The sequence below is a fragment of the Thalia democratica genome, chromosome 6 (genome assembly GCF_965202585.1).
Source record: "Thalia democratica chromosome 6, ktThaDemo2.hap1.1, whole genome shotgun sequence".
In the NCBI taxonomy this organism is placed as follows: Eukaryota; Metazoa; Chordata; class Thaliacea; order Salpida; family Salpidae; genus Thalia; species Thalia democratica.
The window spans coordinates 19,275,578-19,300,824 of NC_139170.1; the positions used below are offsets into that span (position 1 = coordinate 19,275,578).

General features: G+C 26.7%; 2 protein-coding genes across 3 annotated transcripts; both read right to left on the reverse strand.

Moving 5' to 3' along the window:
- Positions 1 to 12,702: 12,702 nt before the first annotated feature.
- On the reverse strand, positions 12,703 to 22,991 carry LOC145838395 (uncharacterized). 2 transcript variants are annotated; one of them, XM_082945979.1, is made up of 7 exons: positions 22,699 to 22,991; positions 21,181 to 21,309; positions 20,624 to 21,016; positions 18,844 to 18,969; positions 17,647 to 17,789; positions 15,435 to 15,596; positions 12,703 to 13,498 (listed from the first exon to the last, which is right to left on the reverse strand). In XM_082945979.1, exons 1-7 carry the CDS (start codon positions 22,803 to 22,805, stop codon positions 12,900 to 12,902), a joined length of 1,659 nt encoding a protein of 552 aa, XP_082802105.1. In that variant the 5' UTR covers positions 22,806 to 22,991; the 3' UTR covers positions 12,703 to 12,899. The 2 variants fall into 2 exon arrangements, with proteins under 2 accessions (XP_082802105.1, XP_082802104.1); XM_082945978.1 differs by having other exon boundaries at positions 17,647 to 17,792.
- Positions 22,992 to 23,083: 92 nt separating this feature from the next.
- Positions 23,084 to 24,720, reverse strand: LOC145837976 (U6 snRNA-associated Sm-like protein LSm1). Its single transcript, XM_082945483.1, has one exon. It carries the CDS (start codon positions 24,680 to 24,682, stop codon positions 24,272 to 24,274), a length of 411 nt encoding a protein of 136 aa, XP_082801609.1. The 5' UTR covers positions 24,683 to 24,720; the 3' UTR covers positions 23,084 to 24,271.
- Between the last annotated feature and the right edge of the window lie 527 nt (positions 24,721 to 25,247).

A 25,247-nucleotide genomic window follows, 5' to 3' on the forward strand; every position in this document is an offset into this window, starting at 1 on the left:
GACGCACAAAAATGATACAGTCAATAGTCCTAAAAGTTAACGAAGTTCAGTTAAAACTATACCTTTTTCTAATTAGAATTAATCTCGTAGGTAATAATATAAAGTTAATAATTTTTATTAACAAATTTTCTCTGTCTAAAACTCAATTAAACCATACAAGTCTAACTTTTTTTTAAAGTAACTAAAATAAAACTCTTTATGTAGATTTAGGACAATTAATTGTAGATAGAAATGTTATATAAAAATTTTTATTTAAAGTTTAAAACCTTAAACATAGTAGATAAAAATAGTATAGACTAATAAACAAAAAAATCATTTATGTGAATAAGAGAAGAAGCTAGTTTTGTTGTTTTTAGTTGCTTTGACTGTTATTAGTAAGCTAAACTGGGTTTTATTTGTTACAATTGCCTTTAATAATTGTAGACAACTAAAGTAAAAAAATACAGTTTTGTAAAAACATACGGAAGCAAAGGTAAATATTTAACTGATATGACATACTCTTTGTAACGTTATGTAAACTACTTTGCAAAATGAAAACACTGATAGGTCGATGTTTTTTAATAAAGTAAGTTTATTAATTTTTAGTACTTTTAAACACAAAATTACTCTATGGAACATTTTATTTGTTTTATATCAACAATAGGCCTTGTAAGAAACAATACACGAAAAAAAAAAGACTATGTAAGATAAAAGAAAATGTGAGGTTTTGGCTATAACAAAAGTTCAAGGATTTAAAACCAAAAAATTTTCCAGATTTAGTTAAAAGTACCAGACATGGGGTAATATTTTTTTATTTTCAATTTTTAAAAAGCATGTGTAAGCTAAACAATTACACAGTTAAAATATTTGACTAAAATTTTTCCATTTTTTTTATAACATTACACACTAGTTTATGACATATTTATCGAAAAAATAAAAAAAAACTTTTGTGCTAATTAACATACTTGGTATTTTTTTTGTAAATTTATTCATGAAATGTAAACTTTTAAAGTAATATTTACTTCTAATTAATTTGTTACATCTAAAAAACTTTATCTGTTTAATTAAAAAAAAAATTATCATTTAGTTATTGGAGTTTGAAGTTATTATTAGTTCTAAGAAATGTAAATAGGCTTTAATATTTTTATACAAAATGTTTTTTATATCTTTCAATTTAAATGGTCATTATGCTGGAAAGCTACAAAAAAAGTTATTTTACAAGTAAAAGCACTTTAAACATTGATATTAAATAAAGTATTTTAAAGCAAATACGTGCCTTTTTTCAGGCCATTATAAAATAAAACTTTTTAGATTATTCAAAATTAAGGCTATATTGGTTGTTTTATAAATTTCATACTAGGTTTAACTTAAAACTTTTACGTTTCATTAGAAAACTATGTTAATTCATTACAAATTTACCTGAAACAGTAATCTCAGCTTTCCATTTATCTATATTTATTGTCCTGGGAATGACGTTAAACTGTTCTAGTGTATGACTCGATAACCGAGAGGTTTTTTGTACACCAGGTCCTTGGACCAAACCTTTTGAGCGTATTTATTTTTCGTTCAATAAAATATACATATATACTTAACTCTCTGTTAAAAAGTACATCTATCACTAATTTTTTCAGTGGCCATACTAAAAAAATAAAAAGAAGTTTATAAACATTCTAAAGTTAATTCAAAACAGTAATCTTGATAAAAAATAGCTAAATAGAAAATGCTGCAATTTAGGCTGAACCACTTGAAACCAAACAAATCAACTTTTTAACTAAAGTTTTTGGGTATTAATCGACAATTATTATTAACTCATTAAAAAAGTAAATAAACAAGTTGCAATGATCAGTATTTAATAAATAATTAATAAGTTCATCCTGGAACTTTTCAAAATGACTTAGATTTTTTAAAATATAATGGTAGCTTACTCCATAATTTACTACCTTGGTAAGCTAGCAGCTTGTGACCACTTTTGTTGTTGAATCTAGGTAGGAAAAAAATTGTTTCTGAGGACCCTGTATGATAAAAATGGATATTTTTTACATTTTTTAAGTAATCATTAAAGCTAGCTGGTGACAGATTATTGTTAAAAATAAACATAAAAAGACCTAATTTATATAGAAACAGACTTTCAACATTTAATTTTTTTAGTCGCTAATTTTCTAACACTATCATAAAGTTTCTTATAATGTATGTATCTAAGTGCTCTGTTTATAAGAACATTGATATCATACATACATTTTTTATTTGCTCTTCCCCAGCACAACAAACCATGTCTAACATTGCTCACAAAAAGAAGATTAAAGATTAAACATAATGCTTTTTCATTTAATAAATGTCTTGTTTTATATAGTACACCCAATATTTTTTTGTAATTTTGTTTTTTTAGTTTCTATGTGTTCTTACCACTTTAAATTTCTGTCTATAATTGTTCTCAAGTATTTATAGCTATTTGTGTTTGTTATAACTGTTTTACCTATTTTTACATTAAAATCTATATTTTTCCAATTTTTTTTTTATTGATGTAGAATCATGGTTCTGGTTTTATTAAGGTTTATTTTAAGTTTGTTTCCCATTAGCCAATCTGATACCTTTTTAAATCTGTACTAAAACTTTTAATGTCATTTAAGTATGTGTTTTTTGTGAATGATTTGTACAACATCGTATCATCTACAAAGCTTAAGACGTTAAGACTAGTATTACTTTGTAAGTCATTCAAAATTATAATGAATAACAACGGTCCTAGCACTGAGCTTTTTGGTACCCCAACTTAACTTTTTTCACAGATTGACTCATATTTTTCAAAGCTTACAAACTGTTTCCTTTCATCTAGATATGAACTAATTAGTAGATGCATATTGCCTCTTACACCATAACATTCCAATTTCCTTGGTGAGATATTTTTATCTACATTATCAAATGCTCTTGGGTAATCTTTTTGGTATCAAATGTTTTACTTAAATCCAAAACGACAGCACAAACTGTCAAAACTTACAAATCCTTTATAAAAATTTGACGGTACCCCTTCAACAAATTCTGCCAAAGGCGAAATGACCCTGTTTAAGATCAAACTGAGAACTATTTAAAACATTATTTTATCAAAAAGTACTGTACAGCCGACTGTAGATTACTTTTTCAACTATTTTATTTAGATTAGATATAAGTGAAGTCGATGTATAACTTCCTGGTAAAGTTTTTGATCCTGATTTAAAAAATGGTAACAATTTTATAGATTTGAATGGAACACTTTTAACTTGTATAAATTTTCAATTGGTCCGTTTATCAATAAACTGTTTAATTATAATCCTGAAGAAAATATATTGGAAAAATATTAAACATCTGTAGTAGAGTATTATCGACAAACGATAGCAAATGACGTAAAAATTTAAAAAATATTTTGAAATCTTATAACTATACACATTTATTTTCAAATATGCTAAATATATTATTTAACAAAACAGTTATTTAATATTATTTCATATTATTTAACAATGAATTCTTTGACAAGTAAAGAGTAAACTTATATAGTAAACTTATAAGTAAATTTAAATAGTAAATTTCAAAAATATATAAATATATATCTAAAGATATTTTATAGACTCCGTAGATCTGTTCTTAAATTTATTTGAGAGCAGTGAAACGCCGTTAGTCGGAATAAATTTTTGACACAAAAACATCTGTGGTAAATATATATCTATCATTTTAAACTATAGTAATTTCAAACAAGTAACAAATTTTGTAGTATTTCTAGGTTTTCAGGTTAAAAATTACATCAAACTAAGATTCATCAGCTTTTAGTCTACCTTACTCCTATGAAATAGAAAAGAAAAAACTTAATATCATCGAAAAATGTAAAGAAAACTCCATGCAGAAATACGATACTGTAAAACTAGGTGAGATTAGAAAAAAAATAAAAGTTATATTGAAAAAGTTCAACAGGGTTGCCACACACTCAGGACATTTATTTTTTTTTAAGTCTCAGTAAGACTCAGGATAACTCAAGTTGGTTTGGTTTTTTAGTCTCAGGCTGACTCAGTATAGTTTTTTTTATTTTTTAAACTCAGGAAAGTTTTAAGGTACTTTTTTTAAGATTTTGAATGATATTTAGTTGATAACGTTTCAAGTGTTGTTCTTTTAAAATCAATCTGTTAAAGTACTTGATTTTTATAATTATTTGAAAAATTAAGTAGACTTTTTTAAGGATTTTTAAAAATTCAGAATGACTTAAGAAAGTTTTTTTTGACTAAATGAGTAACAACCCTGAGTTTAAACCAAGTTTTTTGAATATTTAACTTTTCTAACTTTCAGAAGATGTATGAATATATTTAATTTCAAAGCTTATTTAAGTAGTTCAAAGATAAAGTAATGTAAAAGTAAAAGATTTTAAGAAGTTTATATTACAAGAAAAATGACTACTATCATACTACATTAATAGTTTTTGTTATTTAAGTTACTTAATCTATAATTTTCATTTAACTCAAGGGTCGGCAGACTGTAAGTCTCAGGCCAACTGCCCAAGAAAAAAGCTGTTTGCACGCTTTTTTAAATAGAAAAAAGACTTCCGCGGGGCGAATGAAGCTTTTTTTTAACTGTAATAATCAACATAAAAATACTGTTTCAAATCAAAAAATGTTAAATTAACCATTAACAAAGAACTGGTAATTATTGAATATAAAATTTAGAGATTATCAATACAAAATCAGTTTAAACTGCTTTTAAAATGCAGGTTTTACATAGAAAGTAAATCTCAGACCAAATTTGGCTTGCGGCGAGCTGAAGTTTGCCAATCTTTTTTAAATACTTAAAAAAGAGAAAAAAAATCATAGCAAAGAAATTTTGGTACATAAAAATTAAGAAACTAAATTATAGAATAAATTAAAATAAAATTTTGATTGAGCACTTAGAAACATAAAACAAAACTAAATAATTAATCAAAGATTCTTAATTTTTTGGTAGTACCCAGTTCAATTAATTGTTTTTTATATTGTTTGAGTAAACAAAAAACCTCAATTCATGAGGCAATATTGATTGAAAGTACAATCCAAGTTTAAATAAACAATTAGTTAAACCGGGTATTAACCATACGTAACGAATCTATGAGTAGTTGTTTAGTCATGTATTTATTAAATTATTCAGGATTTCCTTTTTATTTTTGTACAATTCATATTTTGTTTGTTGCCATATTAATTTTGGGTTTGAACTTATGAATTACATAAATTAATAAAATATTTATATTCTCATCAAAATTTGTTTAAGAATCTACTCTATTTTTTTTAGAAAGTGTACAAGGTCAATCTGACGAAAAAAAATCTGAAAAAGCTGAGTCAGCTAATCTTTTTAGAGCTTTATTTCTATTTTTTTTTATATACCCTTACCCCTAACCCACCTTATCATAACATATTAAATATTCATCAAAAAATAAAAAAAATAAAAATTTTTTTTGCTTACTCAAATTTTTCAGCTCAGACTGACATTTAAGTATATTAGCTATTCATTTTTAATGTTATCACTTTGTGTTTAAATTTCTTATGATTGTTTTTATTAATTAAATCATTTCTAACCTGCAGTATTTCTGACCCGATCATTTCTAACCTGGTGATTTACAATCACTGTTACCCTTAACCCTTACATTTGGTCGGTGAGCGGTTCCTTAGAAACGTTAAGAAATTCTTTTGAAAATTATATTTTAAATAGACATTCTATCACACAGTACTATATTTAAAAAGTACATTATTAAATATATTATTTATTTTTAAACTAAAGTTCTTATTACTTTTGTAATAAATTTCATAAATTAGTTTATAAACTTTTAGCTCTTTATACAGGAATAATTACCTCATCTTTTAAATAAAATACTTTACTTATCTTTTTGAGTTTTTGACATTTTTTATAAAGTGGTAAAAAACAAAACTAATTTGTATTAAAGTTCTGAAACTTAAATTTATGACAATGATTTGAGTTTACAGAGCTTTCTATAATTGGTTGCAATAATTTAATAAACAACTTTATAATTATATTTAAAAGTTTTCTTTTTGAGGTATTATAGCAAATCGTTTCTCACTGTATATCTCTCTTATAATTAGTTTTTGTTCCAATGTTAAACAAATTGACAAACGAAAATTCATTAGTTTACTCTCATATTAAGCTCTGTACTAAGTTTTTTACAATGATTATCAACTCTGTAAAACTTTTTTTTATTTCTAAATACTTCAAAAAAAAATAGTAAATACTTTAAATGTATGGTACATTTTCATTTGAATAAAATACGCATTCATCATCATTACATCTTGATATCTTGATATAAAATATATTGCTTAAAAACTAAAAAACTTTGTCGTTTTTTGAGAGCGGTGACTGTTTTTTTTATTCAAAAAATCTTTGATTAATTTATTAATTTCAAAAACATGATCTAAAAACATTTTTTTTAGTACTTTGAACACTGCTATTTGCCTGTCTACTTCTACTGATTGTTTATTGCGCTTATAGTGATGTACGACTCGATAACTGAAAGGTTTATTTTGTACACCAGGTCCTTAGACCAAACTTTTTTGAGCACTTGTTTTTATCGTTCAATAAACAATTGTATAATTCAATTGTATTGCTCCAATAACATAGAACTTTAAATAGAAAAACTAAAACTATTAAAGTTTCCCTTGTTATTATCTGACAAAACTGTTATTTAAGAACGTAATAAAAGCTTCAGAACTTTGATGTATAAAACTTAGTTGTAAAAAATATATGAAGTTTCAAAGCTCTGTACTATTTAAGTAAAACTTTTACTGTTCTATTAAGACATAAACTTATAACAATATACAAACAGGTAACACGAAAGCTGACGAGAAAAAGCTTAAACAAAACTTGAAAAGAAACAAAATATTTTTCAAATAAGATAATGAAAGAGTAGTTTTTCAGCGCATGGTAGACAAAATCAATGTTCAATAATGCTGTAGCATTTTATCAAATATCACAACTGTTTGAGCTGTCAAGATTGTCTGAATTAGCGTTGCGCTTTATAGAACGGTGTTTCTCTATAGTCGTTGAGTCTCAAAAAATTTTCGAAGTAGATTTTCTCTCTCTTAAAAAGATATTAGTAAGCTCGGAGTTACACATTGACTCAAAGCTTCAAGTTTTTAACGCATCAGAGCACTGGTTGTGTCATAAAGTTACTGAACGTTATAACTACCTAAAAGCTATTTGGTCAAAGGTTCGTCTTTCATTATTATCAGTTCCTGTTTTAAAAAAATATTCTATTTGAAAAATAGTGTTTCACTTTGAATAATGAGTGTCAGGTTTTAATTAAAGAAGTTTTAAATCAGAAACCACAGATGAAGAAAGAAAACAATTCAGATGAATGCAATTTTAAAAGTATCAGAACTATAAGTAGGTATTGCAGCCAATACAACTTCAACATATTTATTTGCGGAGAAGATAAACTATCTACTGCTGAGTATAGCAGTGATGTTCATGTTATTAACACAAGCAATTCTTTTAGTTTTCAAACGTTACTAAAATGATTAAAAAGCGAAGGTGCTACAAGTCAGCAGTTTGCATTAAAGTTGAAGTTTTTGTTTTTGGCGGCTATGATTATTTTGGTAACGGCATTATTTATGTTGAAAAGTATTCATCTTCTACCAAAACTTGGCAAAAAGTAGCTGTTATGAATGACAGACGTGAAGATGTTTGTTTTTGTTCTTTTATAGACAGTGTTTACATTCTACAGAGTATGATAATCTAAGATTTAATAAAAGTTCTACTTATATTAGTCTGTAAGCATATCTGCTATGTCTCGTTCTGAAAAGATGTGCCAAGCAGCAAGAAGTCCATACCTTTGTCAGCCTATGACCGCTCGAGGTTAGTTACTGAGCACTAGGGTGCATCTGTTGCCCCGACATTGGAATTTCGTTTGGTCCATTTTTTGTAAGTGTGAAATAACATAAATAGAAAGCACTTAAAAAGTTAGCTTCCTACCTTTTACCACCGTCGAAATTTTAAGGTCCCATATTATTTTCATAGGGGTTGTTTTCAGAAAAATGTAAATAGCGTGACGGTGGTAAAAAGTAGGAAGCTAATTTTTTTGTGCTGTTTATTTATGTAATTTACCAAGGACAAAAAGCTAAACTTTGCTTTTCTACCAAATTTTCATTTTTGAGGAGCAACATATGCAACCTACTGAGCACGCAACGCGTTCTCAAGACGCTGAAAATGTTTTGGATGCTAGTAACTACATACCAAAAATTAACCCTGAGCCGACTACTAACACATCAGACCGACACAAATTGATGTCAGACGATAAAGGAAAAATATTAGTATCAAGAGCTGAGGGTTACAAGTTTAATTCAAAAGAATTTACAATCAGGGAAATTGCTTTCATGAACCAAGGAAGAGCCAATGCAGCCTGTGCGGTGTTCGAAGGAAAAATTGTCGTTTCAGACGGAATAAGGGATGTTAGCGATTCCGCCACTGTCGAGGCATATGATCATGTAGAAGACGACTGGAAATTTATTCCAAGCATGAATGTTAAGAAATACAATCACAGTTTGATAGTTATGAGGAACGATGTGTACGTATTTCGTAGTAACCCTGAGCCAAATTGTGAACTTTATTGCTCAGGTGCAAACATTTTGTTTTGCTCAGTTCACCTCCAAAATCGGTTAAAAATTATATATCTAGTGTCGAAGAAGTGCTTCTAAATGGTTATAAGTTTTTGTTCTTTATTTCACAGATCGTTTTGAAAAATGTATTGTGATATATGACTTCGAAACGCATAAATAGCCAAGAGAACCTTGTACTGTAACTGAATGCCTTCAGCAATTTTCATGTGCTAAATTACCTCAGCTGAGAAAAATTAAAGTTTCTAAGGCAATATGGTAGAATCTATATTATTAGTTAATTGAGTAAAACATTCTTTTATAAATAAATTCAGGAATCGTTATAATTGTAATAAGAAAGTGTTTTAAGATTAACTGTAACTATGTTTCAAATGTATCTATAACTCTTTCATGACAAAAATTAAGCAAAAGCATATTATAAAACGAACGAAAAACAACAATTTGAAATAATAAATGTATAGCGAAAAAGTAATTTATGTTATTTAAGTATCAATTTTAAGATTGTTAAATCACATAGGTAATCAAATAGTAAATAGAATTTATAATAAGTTATGTTTAAAAATACAATGTAGAAATACCAGAAAAATCATTTTGTTGCAAAATTAATAAAAACAACTAAATACAAAAAAACACAAGTTTAAAAATCAACTTAACTAATTAAAACAACCTTGTTTTAAAAGCGAGCAAGTAGTAAAAACTTTGAAATATTTTGTTTCTCTATTTGCTAAATCTCCAGACAGCAGCTGTTAAATACTTAAAAAAATTCTAATTTATTTTTAATATCCCAAATGTTTTAAATTTTATAAATGAAATATCAAATTTATATCAAAATTTAAACAAAAGCTTTACGTTGCTATTTTTAATTTTTGGTATATTTAATACATGCCGTTTTCATCTAGTATAAAAGTGAACCTCATATAAACCAGTATACTTTTCATTTTCCCCTATTAGTAATCGCAACTTAAATACATTGTAAAAGCCTAATATAAAGAGCATAGCTAAAATCAATCAAATACTTTATAAAAACAATACAGCTACTTGACTAAGCATTTGTAAAACTGGTTTAGTATTTGACATAAAGCATTTGTCTCTTAAAAGAATTCTTCTAATAAATCATTATTAAAGAGGTTAAACAATAGCGTGTGGAGGTTTAATTTGAACTTTATACAAACAGTATAAGATGATGTAAACCTAATAGAAATTAAAAAAACGAAACCCTTAAAATAAACAATGATGACTTAAAAAAGTTATATGAGCGACCCGCTGTGTGACAAATAAAGGAGAAAGATTGGCAAGTTATATAACCGGTATTTATATGGACTTTGAAAAAGATCTACTAAATTCTAGTTAAGCAAAGATATCCGATCTAAGCAAACTCATCATTATAAAGTATTAAACAGTTATAACCACCTAATTGCATAAACCTTCTTTGCAAGGTAATAAATGTTGTAAAAGTATTTTTACTTATTAAGTAAAAGTTTTGATAAATTATTATCTTAATGTAAAAAAGAGCATGTGTTCTGGTTGTATTACAATGATCTAAACATATTTAGACTTCGGAAATAAATCCGTGTACAATCAGATTCTAATTTGCAAGTGGACCACTATTTCTAATTAACTTTATCCAAATAAACCTTCGAACATTAAGGTAGTCTGCGGACGATTACGAGCTACATTTTTTTTTTGAAAACCGCACATTTTACCAAAATTGTAAAAACACTCTGAAAAAATCCTTATGGTAATAAAAAAAAATTAGACAGTTTTATCCGAAGTAGTCTTTAAAACACTTTTATAGAACTTAGTTTTTTTTTATTGGTTAATTACAGTATAAACGTTTTTTATTTGTTATTGTTATCATTCATTTAACATCTACTTATTATTTACATGCTGTTGCTACACTAAAATTTAAAAAAAGTTATTTACTTTCCTCACTTTTAAGTTTAAAAAACATTTTTCTTAATATAACTTAGAATCAATATCTGTCGTTTTTTGTGTTCTATCTTGGAAATTGGAGTGACGGCAATATGACCTACGGCATAGAATAAACATTGCTCCCAAACCAACATGATCTCATTCACCACGATTAGAAGTAGTTTTACATCATTGCAGAAATTGAAAGGAACTGGACACAGTGTTAAATAACCAACATCGCTCAAACAAAGTCTTATAGATTAGATTTTTATATCGTAGAGCAGGGATCGGCAGCCTTGTAACTCGCGGGCCAATTTTTCTTAAGAAAAGTTGCTCGCGGGCCACACTATTTAGAAAAAACCTTCGAGGGCCGCATTTATTAAAAAAAAAAAGTTCTAGATATCAGTAGAAAAATATTATCAAAGACAAAAAGTATGATAAATTAAGCAATGTTAGAACACTAATAAAAAGTATTTATTGAATTAAGACCCTTACCGTAAGTTTTTATTACAAAATATTAAATTTTTATAGTTTTCAAAATAAATATTCCTTGCTGAAAAGGAGCTCGCGGGCCGTTGATTTTGACTTTCGGGGCCGCATTTGGCTTGCGGGCCGCAGTTTGCCGACCCCTTTCGTAGAGGATTGAATAACTAATTTTAAGAGTTTACTTAGTGTTTGCGTTTGATACTTATCCTTAGATAACTTTTCTTCAGGTCAACAAAGCAGTGAGATTTTACAGTGAGCAAGATCAGCTATAAAACCTCTGCGCACGTTTGTTATCATTATACCATATAATATCTACTCGATGCCATTTCTAAAACACTTAATAAGCGTTTTTCAGTCATATAAAAACCATAAGCAAGCTGCAACAATCTTTCTCAGTGTTTGCATGAATCAAATAAAAAAGTTACGACTAAAACAAAATAAAAGCTATCTATAAGTTTTTTTTTACATATATGTATTTTTTATTTAGGATCAAAAAAATAATTATACCATATTTTGTAATTTGTATACATTAGAAATAGTTCACACATAAAACCAACTCAATCTTAACTTATTAAGCTGCTCCCTGCTGGTTGTGTTTAAAGTATTGAGACATCCCAACCTATTTTCGAAGATTTCTAAGTACAATTTTACTACTCACTGTTGTACACATACTGAACTATTTAACAAAAGTAGTCTAAATACCTTGAATAATCTTTAAACACTAATATAATGAAATGAAATATTAAATTAGCCATACTTATAAGTTATAAAACATTACATAACTCTACAATAAGCTTTATATGTTATGTAATGTACATAATACAGTTTAAAATATATATTTGTGTCATTCCTGATATAAACTTTCATTAACTTAATAATAACAATAATAATATTGCATTAAAATATCACTACTTCTAACTAATAAATACTTAAACTTGTCATTTTCGTGCTTTGCAAATCATGACAGGAAAACGAAAAAATTATAAAAAATCTTATATCACACTTATATCACATGTTTAGCTTTAAAGGTTAGTTTAAAATTAGAATTATTAGTTTCTTAAAAACAAAAAAAATGTCATAAATTTTGTAAAAACTTTTATTTACAAAACTAGTTTTGGTCAAAATCAAACAAAGTTTTTAACTTTTTAAATTGAAATAAATTATAAAATACTTACAAACGAAGTACTATACTAATTTTTAAATAAATAATTATGAACACAATACGAACATTCTTTATGTATAACATGCTAAATAAACAATATCTAAACTAAAAACCACTAATAAGCTCTGACAATCAATAAAAATATACGGAAATGGGTTAAACGACGAAATGAAAAACACAAACAATATATATTCATATTTTAAGCAGTCTTCAGAAGAGTAAAAATTATAAACAAAAAATAAGTGAAACACAAAATATATTTTATAAAATCAAAAATTTGTACGTAAAATTTAAAGAATATTATTTCAGTTGAAATAAAATATTCTTTTACTAGCAGATAAATAATACTTATAGTTCAAACTTACAAAACCTTAAAAATTAAGTTTTAAATAATATAACTTAAAAGCAATAATTTAAACCTTAAAGTTCATAAATTAAAAAACTAATAATCATTTCGTTAACTTAATATAAGTAGATAATAAATGATTAATAATTAATGATAATATATTAAGTAAATCTTTTAAAATGACAACATACACATAGTACATACAATCATATGTATCTAACATAAAATGATATATGTATATATATATATTCCTATAAAAAGTTCAAAAACTAGTAAAAAATACTTTTTATGGTGTTTTCATACTTCATAAAAAAAACAATAAAATCTAAAAATCAAAAACTTTATGGTTGTCTTTTCTCTTTCCGCACGACGACATCTAACAACACTACAAAACGCTTTCCTCTAAATTCTATTTCTTTACCATCCGCCAATCGGACTTTTGCGGTGGCTTGCGAGCTTGGTAATTGCCGCCGACAGCCGCAGTGATGCACGAGGTGTCGGGGGCCGCAGAGTAGGAAATGATCGACCGGTTGTCAGCGGTGAAAATGGCGGGAAACGAACTGTTGAGGCTGCTCGCCTGGCTGCCGTATATTTGTTGCTGGGAAACGGGGGCCGTCCGAACCATGACTTGCTGCGGAGGCGGTTGGGGATCCACTTGGGGTTGTTGTATCGACGGCGGAGGCAGCGCCGAAAGACTGACGGTGGAAAGGGGGTTTCCCTCCGTTAGGGCGCTGGCCCGCGTCGGGTGACTGTACACGAGTGTCTGCTGGTGGCTGGCAATGGGAAGCTGCATGCTCATAAGTCGAGGCTGCTGCTGCATCGCCATGGAAACCGGCATGGCAACAGACACGACATGTTGCTGGGGAGGCGGCGGGGAGACGAAATGGTTTGGCGGAGGCGGCTGCAAGGAGGGCGGCTGCGACGACATGAGACCGTTGCTGTTCTGCTGGGGAATTTGCACTTCGTTCTGGTTGGCTGGTTGCTGCACGCTGATGACGTGCTGTGCTGCTGTGGTGACAGTAATATTATTTATTTTAAGTTTTTATTTCACATCACAAGTTGGTAAAAATTTTAATGTATTTTATATTGAAAATAATTTAAAACACTGGTAATACAGAGATATGATATTTAACTTTTAAATAATTTTAACCAACTAATAAAATTTAAGCAATAAGCTTGATAACTTATCAAAATGTCAATGGTATAACCTTTTCAATCAACTGATTATAAAACCTAATTAAAACTGATATGGTAAACAGTTAAAAATAAAATAATTATTTTCAATCTTTTTAACTTGGCTGATTAACAATAGTATTTTTTTTTTTTGAATTGCTAAACATCAAATGTAAAGATAGTAAGATAAAACTAAAGGAATTTAAAAATAATTTAAACATTTAGATTTTTGTAAACAAACTTAGAAAAAATTTGAAGTTCCTTAAGAATACATATTTTGTAAAAACACTTAAACACAATAAGCAGTTGTAAAGCAATAAAATGGGCATTTTTAGTTACCTAATGTGTTTGTTATATACATATTTGTGTACTATCACAGATGTTCTTGTGCTAAAACTTTATTTCAACTAACGGCGTTTCACTGCTCTCAAATAAATTTAAGAACAAACATGGAGTGGAGTATTGTTTCAAAGATCAAACATGCATCCAACGGAGTAAGTAGAATTTGCCCAACTTGTAATACAGAAAGAGCAGTAATTGCAGCAGAAGATAAAGACCTACTTCTGAATAAGCGGCAAGATTTATCGAATATCTGTCCCCATAACCGACGATTCTACTTTAAATAACTCTGTCTATTTATGTACTAATTTATTTCACAAAACTCACATATACTTGCAAGTTTAATACTTCATGTTTTTAAGCTGTATAAATTATTGAACAATTTGTTAAAATTATTATGACGTAACATTTCTGCACAACTCAATTTAATTTTCATTTTAAAACTTGCCTATTCTTAGAGCTTTTTGAGGTTAGTGCCTACTTTTATTAAATTTGTTTTTTTTGTAGACAATTTTATAATTTTATGCTTTTATCCCAAACTTTGTTTTTAAACCATAAAGTCCATTTATAGTTACTACCTACATAAACACTATACATAATTATACATGCTTTTTCTGCTTTTTTCTAATGTGTGTTAACATTTTATAGACTCCGTAGATCTGTTCTTAAATTTATTTGAGAGCAGTGAAACGCCGTTAGTTGAAATAAAGTTTTAGCACAAGAACATTTGTGATATACATTCCGATAAGCTTAGCTTATCAGGATCTCCAGGATTTAACGCCTTATAACGTTACATCTTATTTGTGTACTAGTAAGTTGTTAGTATTTATTACTATTTTCAACACTTTTACGTCAAGATAAATTTAAGTTATTATATACTAGATATTAAATATACCCAACATTAATACATTCCGACAAATTTCTAAATTCATTCACGTATACACGATTTAGTTTATAAGTAATAAAATTTGTTTATGTGTAGTAAGTACACTCATTTATTAAAGAAACCCTGTGGTTTTATAAAAATTAGTACTTATAATTCCAGAGCACGTAATGTATTAAAACCTCTGAAACTGTTTTTAGTGGAGAACATTTTTATTCTAATTTATAACTACACTACTTCAAAACTTTACTGCAATTAAGATAATATGACACCTAAAAGCCAGTAATCTTATGTCAGTTATTTTTCATACTTAAAAAAGTTTATTGTAATCTGGAGTGATTGTGTAAAAATTTTCATATGAAAATTCTATTAGTGCTTTACTAGTACAACGTTTACTATTAAAGCTTTAAAATAACAATAGTTTCTTATTCATTCTATGTTTAAATCGATATAAGATATTGCTTTATAAATAGCTCGATAAATTTACACTTTATACTAAATGCTTTTTGTAACCTTAACAAGTAAATAAATAATAACAAATCAACATACGGATAGTTCGTAGTTGGGGAGGCGCGGAACTGGGCATGGGCGTTGGTATGGAAGATGAGGCGAGAACCTGGGTCACTTGTTGCTGGGTCGGCTGGGGTTGTTGCTGGGGCTGACCACCGCCCCCTTGTGGTTGACCCGTTTGCTGCGGTGGTTGCGGTGTCACTGTTTTTTTAAATATTATAATTTTAGTCTATCTAGCAATTTCAACTACGTTAAAAAATATATTAAAATTACTAAAGAAAACGACTTCGGTTTATTTTTATACTTTATACCTCACAAATGTTTTTCTTTACTTTTTTATAAAAAATTCCAAATTCAAACAACTTTTTGCACTTTTTTAAGTAGACCTTATTATTCAACCCGACAAGCAGGCAGCAAGCCAGATGTAAAACTGCTATGCGATTACACCAAAGCGTCACGACATCCACAAGAAACAAGACGTTGAACATACATTTCATTCAAAACAATTAACAGAGGCACGGCAGCGGAACCGGTTCGCATTTTCGTCTTAGCACAAACGAAAAGAAGACAGCGGGTTGGAGCGGTGAGAAGGGCAGAAGGCAAACAACAAAGCGCTCGGCGAGCACGCGCGACGATCACACGCGACACGCGCTCCACGCTTCTATCTTCCCTTCTCCTTGCTGCTGTTTTTGACCGGATAAGTGAGTGGCAATTTGGCGAGCTTGCCACTGCAAACACTGCTTGTTGCGAGAAAATGTGTGGCGTTCAACTCAAAACGATTCTTTGTTTGTGGTGGGCTCATGTTTAAGTTTCGTATTTTTGAAGCACAATGTTTGCTTTTGTGTAAAAACAAAAGATAAAAATAAAGTTCTCAAATCGGTTTAACGCAAGAAGGAAACAACAAACCTGAAATCAAATAAGCTTCCCTTAAAAAAGATACCAGAAAATATTTTAGAACCGTTTGATATTTCATCTATTAGTTAAATTAAGCTTAATAAATTTTTTTACTAATTATACTTGAAAAATATGCAAAACTAGTATTAGATTTAGTTTAATTATGATTTATTATTGATTTATCAAAATAAAAAATCCTGCATTTTTGTAATTTAGCACAAACAATATTATAAAGAGATAAAGATAACAATTTTATGTTTAAAACTATTACTGTTACTTACTTTCAAGAATAAGGGTTTCGTTTACTTTTTTTTAACTGCTTTTGAGTATGAAAATGAAAAAAAAAGTTTCATTATGTTTAAATTTAAATACAGAAGTTATGTAATATTTAAACTTGCACTTTATACATAAAACCAAACAAAGAATTTAATTCTTATTCATTGTGTAAAAATAAATGTACAGTTTTAAAATGAAACATAATACTTTTATTACTTCAGTACTCAATATAAAAAAGAAATATTTATAAGAAAAATTGAGTGGTGGGAAATGAACATCTAAAACATGTTGTGTTCACTAACCACGCAAAGAAACACTGCTTTTTTTTAACTTAAAAAAACCAACTTATTTTGATGGTACTTTGTGCTTATTTCATAACTCTTGCAAATACTTGTTATCAGATACTTAAATAACTCATTTAACCAACAAACTCTTAAAACAAAAACTAAAAGCACTAAATAAGTAAATAGTTTTTTTTAACATTATAAACTAATAAGTATATTATTAAAACAAACAAAATAAAGACTTTTTTATTGGGCTTAAAAATATATAGATACCAATTTTAATGATCTTTATAGATGAATCTTATTGCATAACTGTAAAGATACTTTACAAAAGTATATTCTAGATTGCACAGTAGGTACATTTAACTTTTTGTTTATAAAATTGTTTTTGATCAAACTTCTTCTAAGAAACTGTTTGAAGGTTTTGTTTAAATTAGGTATTTCTTACTACTAATGAAGAATAAAAATCTGATGGTTTATAGGCATATATTTCACTGATTATAACTATAAAAATGTTTAAGCATTACACATTACTTGTAATAAATTAAAAAATGACAGCAATATAATTTAAGGCTTCTATCTCATTTAAGTATGGGTGTCGGATTAGCATGGAGTGACAAGTTTTTGCGTGGATAAAATTTAATTGATAAACCAAAAAAAATTAAACTTTAATCTTAAACTTTAATCCCCGATTTTAATTATGAACCAATTTAGCCTTTTACTGTAAATACACACTCGTGCAAAAGTTTTAGCCTGGTGAAATGTGTTTAACCTTTATTAACAGCAGCAAAACTTACATAGCAACGATTGTGTGCCTGACATGTTCATGTTGGGGTTCGAATGGGCTACATTCGTGGTGACCTGTTGCGTCTGAGTTGTGAATTTTGGCGAGGACAGCTGAATTCCTACGACATTTGCCGACCCTTGAACTGATATTCCTCTGCTACATGAAATAAATTTATTAACTTGAAAACTGACCAAATTATTAATTTTACTATGGTAAAAAGCACATACAGTTTAAATGTTCTACGACTAAATTTAAATTTAAAGTTAAAATTTTTAGGAATATAACAGAAACACCAAAATATATACATATTTAGTTTATATTTTACTACTAATAAGAATAAAACTTAGAAATAACTTCTATTGGTCGATAAGTACTAAACAATTTAAGATTAAACAAACAAAAAAAGTTACTAAGACACTGAAATGTACATTATATTTTCAAATAAATTACACATTAAAATATTTACAAATTCAAACTTCAAACTAAGTAAACTTTTAAAAAATTCAAAAAAGGAAAAATTTCAACTGAAAATAAGCATACTTTATAAATAATTAATCAATGTGTTTGCGTGCTTGACATTAATTAGTTAATGTATGCATTGAATAACTCAAAGGGAAGACTTAAATACAAAACGAAGTCAATAGTAAACATTTAGACAGCATCAAGAGCAGAACTTATAACATTTTTGTCAAAAAATAGTATAAATAGATAATTTATTTAAAAAAATTTAAAGTATTAATATTATATATAAAATGAAAAATTTAGCTTAGAAATTTTATAACAAGTAAAAGATGAATCAATACTACATTTATGATATAATTTCTTTTCAGTAATTTATGAATAACAATTTTTTTAATGACAACTGTTTTACTCGAACACAGTCCTTAAACAAATTTTGTTAAAAATTTTGTGTATAAAAAAAAAAATTCAGTGAAAATATGTTACTTGTATTAACTTTTGATCAACAGAGTTTGATTTTTGCGTTGTACAAACAAAATCATTAATATAATTTATACGAAATCAGCTCTTAACTTTACTACAAATTTACAAATAAATGACGCCAAGTTAACTAAAGATTCTAAAAAGCTTGATTAATATCTCAAGCTTGGTTAAATAAAAGAATTTTAAACATTAAATAATAAAGTATAAATAATTAATATTTGTTTTAGATTTTAAAGTCATGATCAAGAAACAAAAAGCCACAAACTTTTTTAAGCAGCGAAACTGTGCATTTTGTTCTAGTAAATATTCATTGGAAGCTGAAAGATCCGACACTTTTTTTTCTAATTCCGCTAACTTCATTTTAAGAAGCTGATTTTCTTCTTCCAATGTTCTGTTTGCAAAAAAGATGAAGTTAACTTAATATTAATGATCAAGATGGTGATTTAGTGTTAGGTCATATCAATGTTTTTGTTTGTTAAAGTTTTAAAATTAAGTTTAAAAATAAATATGAAGTTTAAAATGAAGTAAAAATATTCATACTTTTATAAAACTACACATTTGTGTACGCATACAAATTTTAACCTACTTAGCTAAAATAGTAATGTTTGTTTTACTTTTTACTAATGCAAACATTTATTTTTGAAATATGTTTACCTGAAAATTATCTAATGAATGTATATATCCAATAAAAAGAAAAATTGGTAAAAGTAACATCAAAGTACGAAAACTATATGATTTTTTTACTTGGTATTCTAAAAACTTAAAGTTATAAGTACTTAAATATAAATACAAGGAAAACTCTTGTTAAAAATTAAAGCATGTTTCTTTGAGAAAACATGTCTACCCAGCATTTTAGTAGTATAAAAACAAACTATTCTATACTTAGTAGTGGTTATCAGTTGTTTCAGTTTAACAAAATACATAATTTTAAAAGTAAATATTGATATTTTATTTACATTCAAGTTATTTCTACTGAGTCAATTTTAAAACATTAGAATAAAATTCAAAATCGGAAAACTTTTATTAATTTATATTTTGGATTTTGTTGCTAATTTAAAAGTTATTTATGTAGTTTCTATGAAGATTTAAAGTGATTAGGATGTAATTTAAGCGTAATATTAAAAAAACGTTGTAAAGAAAACATTACTTTACAAAATACTTAAATATTTAAAGTATATTAACTACAGATTTTTTTACTTAAATAACTTTATTTTTTTAGACTTTTTTTTCCATTAATTTTATGTATTTTCTATCGTTATACTAAATCATACAAACTTCATAGTAATGCAATTCGTTTATAAAACCTTTTAAACTCATACTAGTAAAAGTTTTTTTAGATGATTAAATCAACAGAGAAAATATTTTTGCAAACAAACATATTAAAACATATAGTAAATAATAGTATTTTCCTTGAAAAGTTTATAAATAAAATTTCAACATTTATACGACATTCTTAAGATCTTTTTTAAATTCTAAAAATGCTTTGTAGGTAAATCAAATGCAAAACTATTTTTACAAAAACAATTTATTTTTTATATTTATTGAAAAAAAAAACTATGCTATTAAAAGTTTTTTTTCCTTAAGTAAATATAGAACAATTGAAATGATTTAAGTATTTTTCAAATACTTATATTCAGATTGCAAAAGTTTGAAAATTGTAAAATATGTTAGTATAAATATACAGCTGAAATAGTATGAATTTTAGCCTAAAAAAATACCTTAAAATAAATAAAAGGCCAAGTTAAACACGTGCCAGATATATTTTGAATTACAGAAAATATTTGAAACTTATGAACTTATATATGAATAAAGCTTGCTATCTTATCGAAATAAATAATAAAAAAGTAAAGATTATTTTATAACTACTTGTATTCGTTGTAAGTAGCAACAGTATCGTTATTCGCTAAATAATCAGTTTCGAAACAATAAAATAACTTAATCAAGTTCAATCAAAGGTAAAAAAATCAATAGTTTGTAACTAAATTCAACAGTTTACAATTTTAAGCTACTTTTTTAATATAACAAAAATCAGTGTTTAAACTTACTTTTGTTTAGTGTACGAGGTAGAATTCACTACTGTCACACTCCCATCATCGTCTTGCTTTAATTTAAACCGCTTTGGGCTCTTTTCGTCAGCTACATGAAATCTTGACTTGCGCTTTGCGAATGGAAGGTTCTTTTTTAAACTGTAGTTTTCACTGTTTAAGCTTTTAGGGTGCCCGAACTTGCACTTTTTGCCACGCTTGCAATCATCTCTTAAAAAGTCTTGACACACAGGCTTGACCGTTTTAGCGTCAGGGTAGCAGCTTTGGCCTTTTATATCAACTACGTGTGTGTATATTTCCTGCAAGCCAAAGTCATATTGGTACTTGAGGCGCCGTGGAAGTATTTTTCTATCAGTGTATATTTTCTCTTCCTCAATTGTTCCATGTATAAATCTAAAACAAAAAACTAGTACTAAAAGTATAACTGGGCTATAAATTTTAACTATTAAGTAAATTAGTATTAAACAAAGTAGTTTAGATCTAACTTTTTAAATAAGTTAGATCAGAATTTCTAAAGTGTTTTTAAAACTAATAATATTTCAGCTAAAATTATGAACCTGCAATTGTGACGCTGACATTTGTTGGTATTTTGAAAGTCGTGACAAAAAGCATACATCACTGGGCAGTCGCTACAATCCACAATTTCATTCAGTTCCTCTGCAGATGGATGCTTGAACTTGCATTTTCTGATTGATAAAATACAATTAAATTTATTTTTATAGTAAAAACTTTGAAAAGCTACGTAATACAAATTTTGTTAATTTTTTGTTTTTGGTTATTCCTGGATAGTTGAATTTCAAAAATATTTAAAAGTTGTATAAAAATTACACTTAAGTTTTTTATCAAATATTTTAGTAGTTTAGTTTAAAATTTTATGTTCTGACAATTGTGTACCAGGTAGCAAACTTTTCACAGTATTTAAAAAAACTACTTAAAAATATTAAACTTGAAATAAAGAAAATTTCATTAAGTTAAAGTAGTTACCATTTATATTAAATTTAATACTTCATTTTCATATGAATATCTTATAATCAAACAACAATTTAGTTATATAAAGATAATTTGTTTTTACTGTGATAGCCTAGTTGAAAACATATACAACAAGATAATTTTATTAATCTGCTGAAAAATTCAAAACTAAAAATATTACTGCGTAGTTTTAATCTTAAATATCTCAAATAGTCTAAAGTCAATATAGAAAAATACATTAAATACTAAAAAAATTTAAAAGTCAGCTCATTATATGTGTTTTATAAAAAAATCATGTTACAAAAAAAGTAGTATAGATCAGTTTTACATTTTGTTATGAAATACATTTATATGATATGTAGATATAGATAATATACTAAACTATATTATATAATATAACGATCTATTTTTTTGTATAAATGAACATAAACAGTTAAAAAAATAAATGTGTACAGTATAGTTTAATAGAGTACGAATATCTAATATGAAGACAAAACGACTTTAAAACTATTAGTTTTTTGACAAATTTTAAAATTTTTGGTACATGATTTTATGGTACAGCACAATAGCTTAAAATCTCTTATAAAAACTAGTTAAATAATGACAGCTTTAATAAATTGACTATTTTCCAACATTGTTAATTTTATATTCCAAAGACCTTTTATTATCAAACATTATTTACAACTAATATTTAAAAGGAACAAAATAAATATCTTAGCTTTAAGGTTAAAATTTTAGAAAGAAATACAAAAAAATATTTTGACAAATTTAAACAGTTCTACTGTAATCATTCACATACATTAAAGTAAATTTGAAAATTTTTTGCTTTATATATAAATTATATAACTTAGACAAAGCTGTTTATATTTTTATAGAGTGTTTGCCACATTTTTGAACTACACTAAACATTTTAATAAAGCTAATACACCTAAATAAAACTGGAATAAAAAGTTTGTTTATTTTCTAACAAACTTAAATGTAAATTAGTTGGCTTTAAAAATTTATAAACATGTTATGAACATGTTATGAACATGTTATGTATACATAGCTAGGTATATTTGTATATATTAACTATTTACTTTGCTCAAAATAAAATTAAAAACAACCTTCCTCTACTACAAACATTTCTCATGAAATCTCTGCAGATCTTCGACTTTAGGTCATCTTTTATAATCTTAATTTCTCGACCTTTATTTTCATTAGTGTATGTCATGGATACGATTACATTGGTACATAAGTACCCTAATTAAATCTATAAAAGTTGGCAGAATTACTAAAGCATTTCATAGAAACATAATTCTAACCCTAAAAAATGCATAAATAAGTTATTCTGTAATAAACTTCTTTTAATTTTGAAAAAAAATTGTAAAAAATATATATTTTGTTTAACAAATTATTTTATTATTTATAACTTTTAGTCAAGTAGTTTTTATTATAAGATTATTTAAACATTTAAAAAACTAATTAAAAATAGTTACAAGCAAAGTGTTTAAGATAAATCAAGAAAAAAAAAAACATTTGTGATAGAGTATCAAATAAAATTTTTACATGATTAGCTATGTCTTTAAAACTTTTGTACTTACATAAGTTTTGTAAGACTATACACAAATTTAAAAACTTTTAGTTTCTGAATATTACTAAATACAAATAGTATTTATACATCAATAGTTAAAAAATCAGAAGAATGTTATAAAAAAAGGTTATTATATAAGTTTCCATTATATACCTTATTATTTAAATTAGCACCATAGGGGTCAACTTAACTTTAAACAAGTTGTTCATAATTTTTGGACTTTTATTTTAGCTGTTAGAAATATTTGATTTATAAAAAAAAGTATTGTTTAATTATAAAGGTTCAAAGTTGTAAATTTTATATTCTGTATGGAAGCTAAAAGCTAGACTTCTCTGCTCCCCTACAGATTAATAAAAATTTTCATAGTTCTTCATTTTTTTTACTAATCAACTTTTCAATAATTAGATTTAGGGAATTTATAAATCCTAAAAAAGTCCTTTATCAAGAATACAAAGAAAAAAGTTTTCAATGATTATTAGTTTAAAAACTTTAGTTTTTAACTATTTAAAAAAAAAATCTGAAATTTAGTGGTCTCTAGCTTTAAAAATCCAGCATAAAAAAATTTAAAGGTTTGTAAGACACTAAGAAAATTGTAGATAAAATTGATCTTTTTTTATACGTAAATTTTTAAATCTGAATGTATCTCTAAAGATAAATCATATTTTTTATTTTGTTAAAGGGGACTATTAGTTCATAGATTTAGCTTAAATACAAAAATTGCCTTAACTTAATAAAGCTTTGAACCCTCTGGCCTTAACTGTTATCTATTATAATATAGTATTTTCTTAAAAGCAAATATTAAGTTATAAATTTTTATTAGGTTAGAATGTTATGTTAGTTTTAAAACTATCTTTGAATCATCATTGTATATTAGCTAAAGTTTAACATTTTGCAATATTTTTAAAATTCAAAAATTATTCTTATAAAGAAAATTTAAAACTTCTTTAAAACTTGTTTAGGAAAAAATATGAAAACAGGTAAAAAAAAGTATCAATAAATTGTACTAATTCTTAAGCAAGGTTTTTCTTAAATAACCTTTACATAAACTTAAAGTTTACATACATACTTAAAGTTTAATTTTCTAATGATAATTTTGACAAAATTTATTAAAATAATCCATCATTATCATATGATTTGCCATATGAGCTAACTAGTCCTCTTTGTTTCATAGCATTAGCTTTAATTTTTTCCTGTTCTTCCTTGTCTTTTTGGACACGAGTTCTTTCTTCTTTGATTTTATTTATAGAAACTTTGGTCAGACCTTTCGGTTCTTCATTTTCCATATCTATTTCACCCATTAAGACAACATTTTCCCCTCTAATTACAAAAGATCCTATCTGTTCTTCTCCATATAGTTTTCCAACGTGAATTCTTTCAACAGTTTGCTGTAATACAAGGTTAGCAAATTGATCTACAGACCGTAAATAACCAATAAAAATTCTACCATCACGCAGAACGACCTGTTGTTTTTTGTCAATTTCCTCAATAAGACTTGCTGTACCAGGCATGTAGTCCATTTTTAGGGCTGTAAGTTAAAAGTCTTAGCAAAATAATAACTTCTGTAAAAAGTTAGTTTTTGTACAAGAAGCAAAAACTAATATATAATATTAATAAAAGATTATAGGAGACGAGTCAGTTTTGCACAAAGACTCTTTTGTATAAAGTGTAATTTCTGCACAGATGGTAAATTTTTAATGAGTGACAATTTTGCATGAAAGTAAAAAAAAAAGTAAAAGAACAATTTAAAAAAGAATACCGACCAAGGTTAATGGTAACAGTGATAGTAAACCAAAATCATATTAAGAATGACAAAAAATAATAAATTAAAAAAATAAGTAAAAACTAATGATATTAATAAGTTTATAAAAAATATTATCACCAAAAATATGCCACTGATCAAGCTGAGAAAAATTTCCTGACTTTTCCTGACTTTTTCCTGACTTTTTACCAAAATTTTCCTGACTTTTCTATTTCAAACTCTTAAATTAAACTTATTCTAAAATACGTAATCTAACACTTGAAACTATATAAAGCTTTCAATCTAATTTTAATACAGGTTAAAAACAACAGTTTTTTGCTGAA

Excerpts from the sequence above, each read along its gene's own strand:
- LOC145838395 (XM_082945978.1), bottom strand. The coding sequence starts at position 22,805 with ATGACATACACTAATGAAAATAAAGGTCGAGAAATTAAGATTATAAAA. Across the intron at positions 21,310-22,698 it reads AATGTTTGTAGTAGAGGAAG|AAAATGCAAGTTCAAGCATC; the intron begins GTTGTTTTTAAT and ends TTTATCAATCAG. Across the intron at positions 13,499-15,434 it reads TCCCCAACTACGAACTATCC|CAGCACAGCACGTCATCAGC; the intron begins GTATGTTGATTT and ends CTGTCACCACAG.
- LOC145837976 (XM_082945483.1), bottom strand. The coding sequence starts at position 24,682 with ATGGACTACATGCCTGGTACAGCAAGTCTTATTGAGGAAATTGACAAA.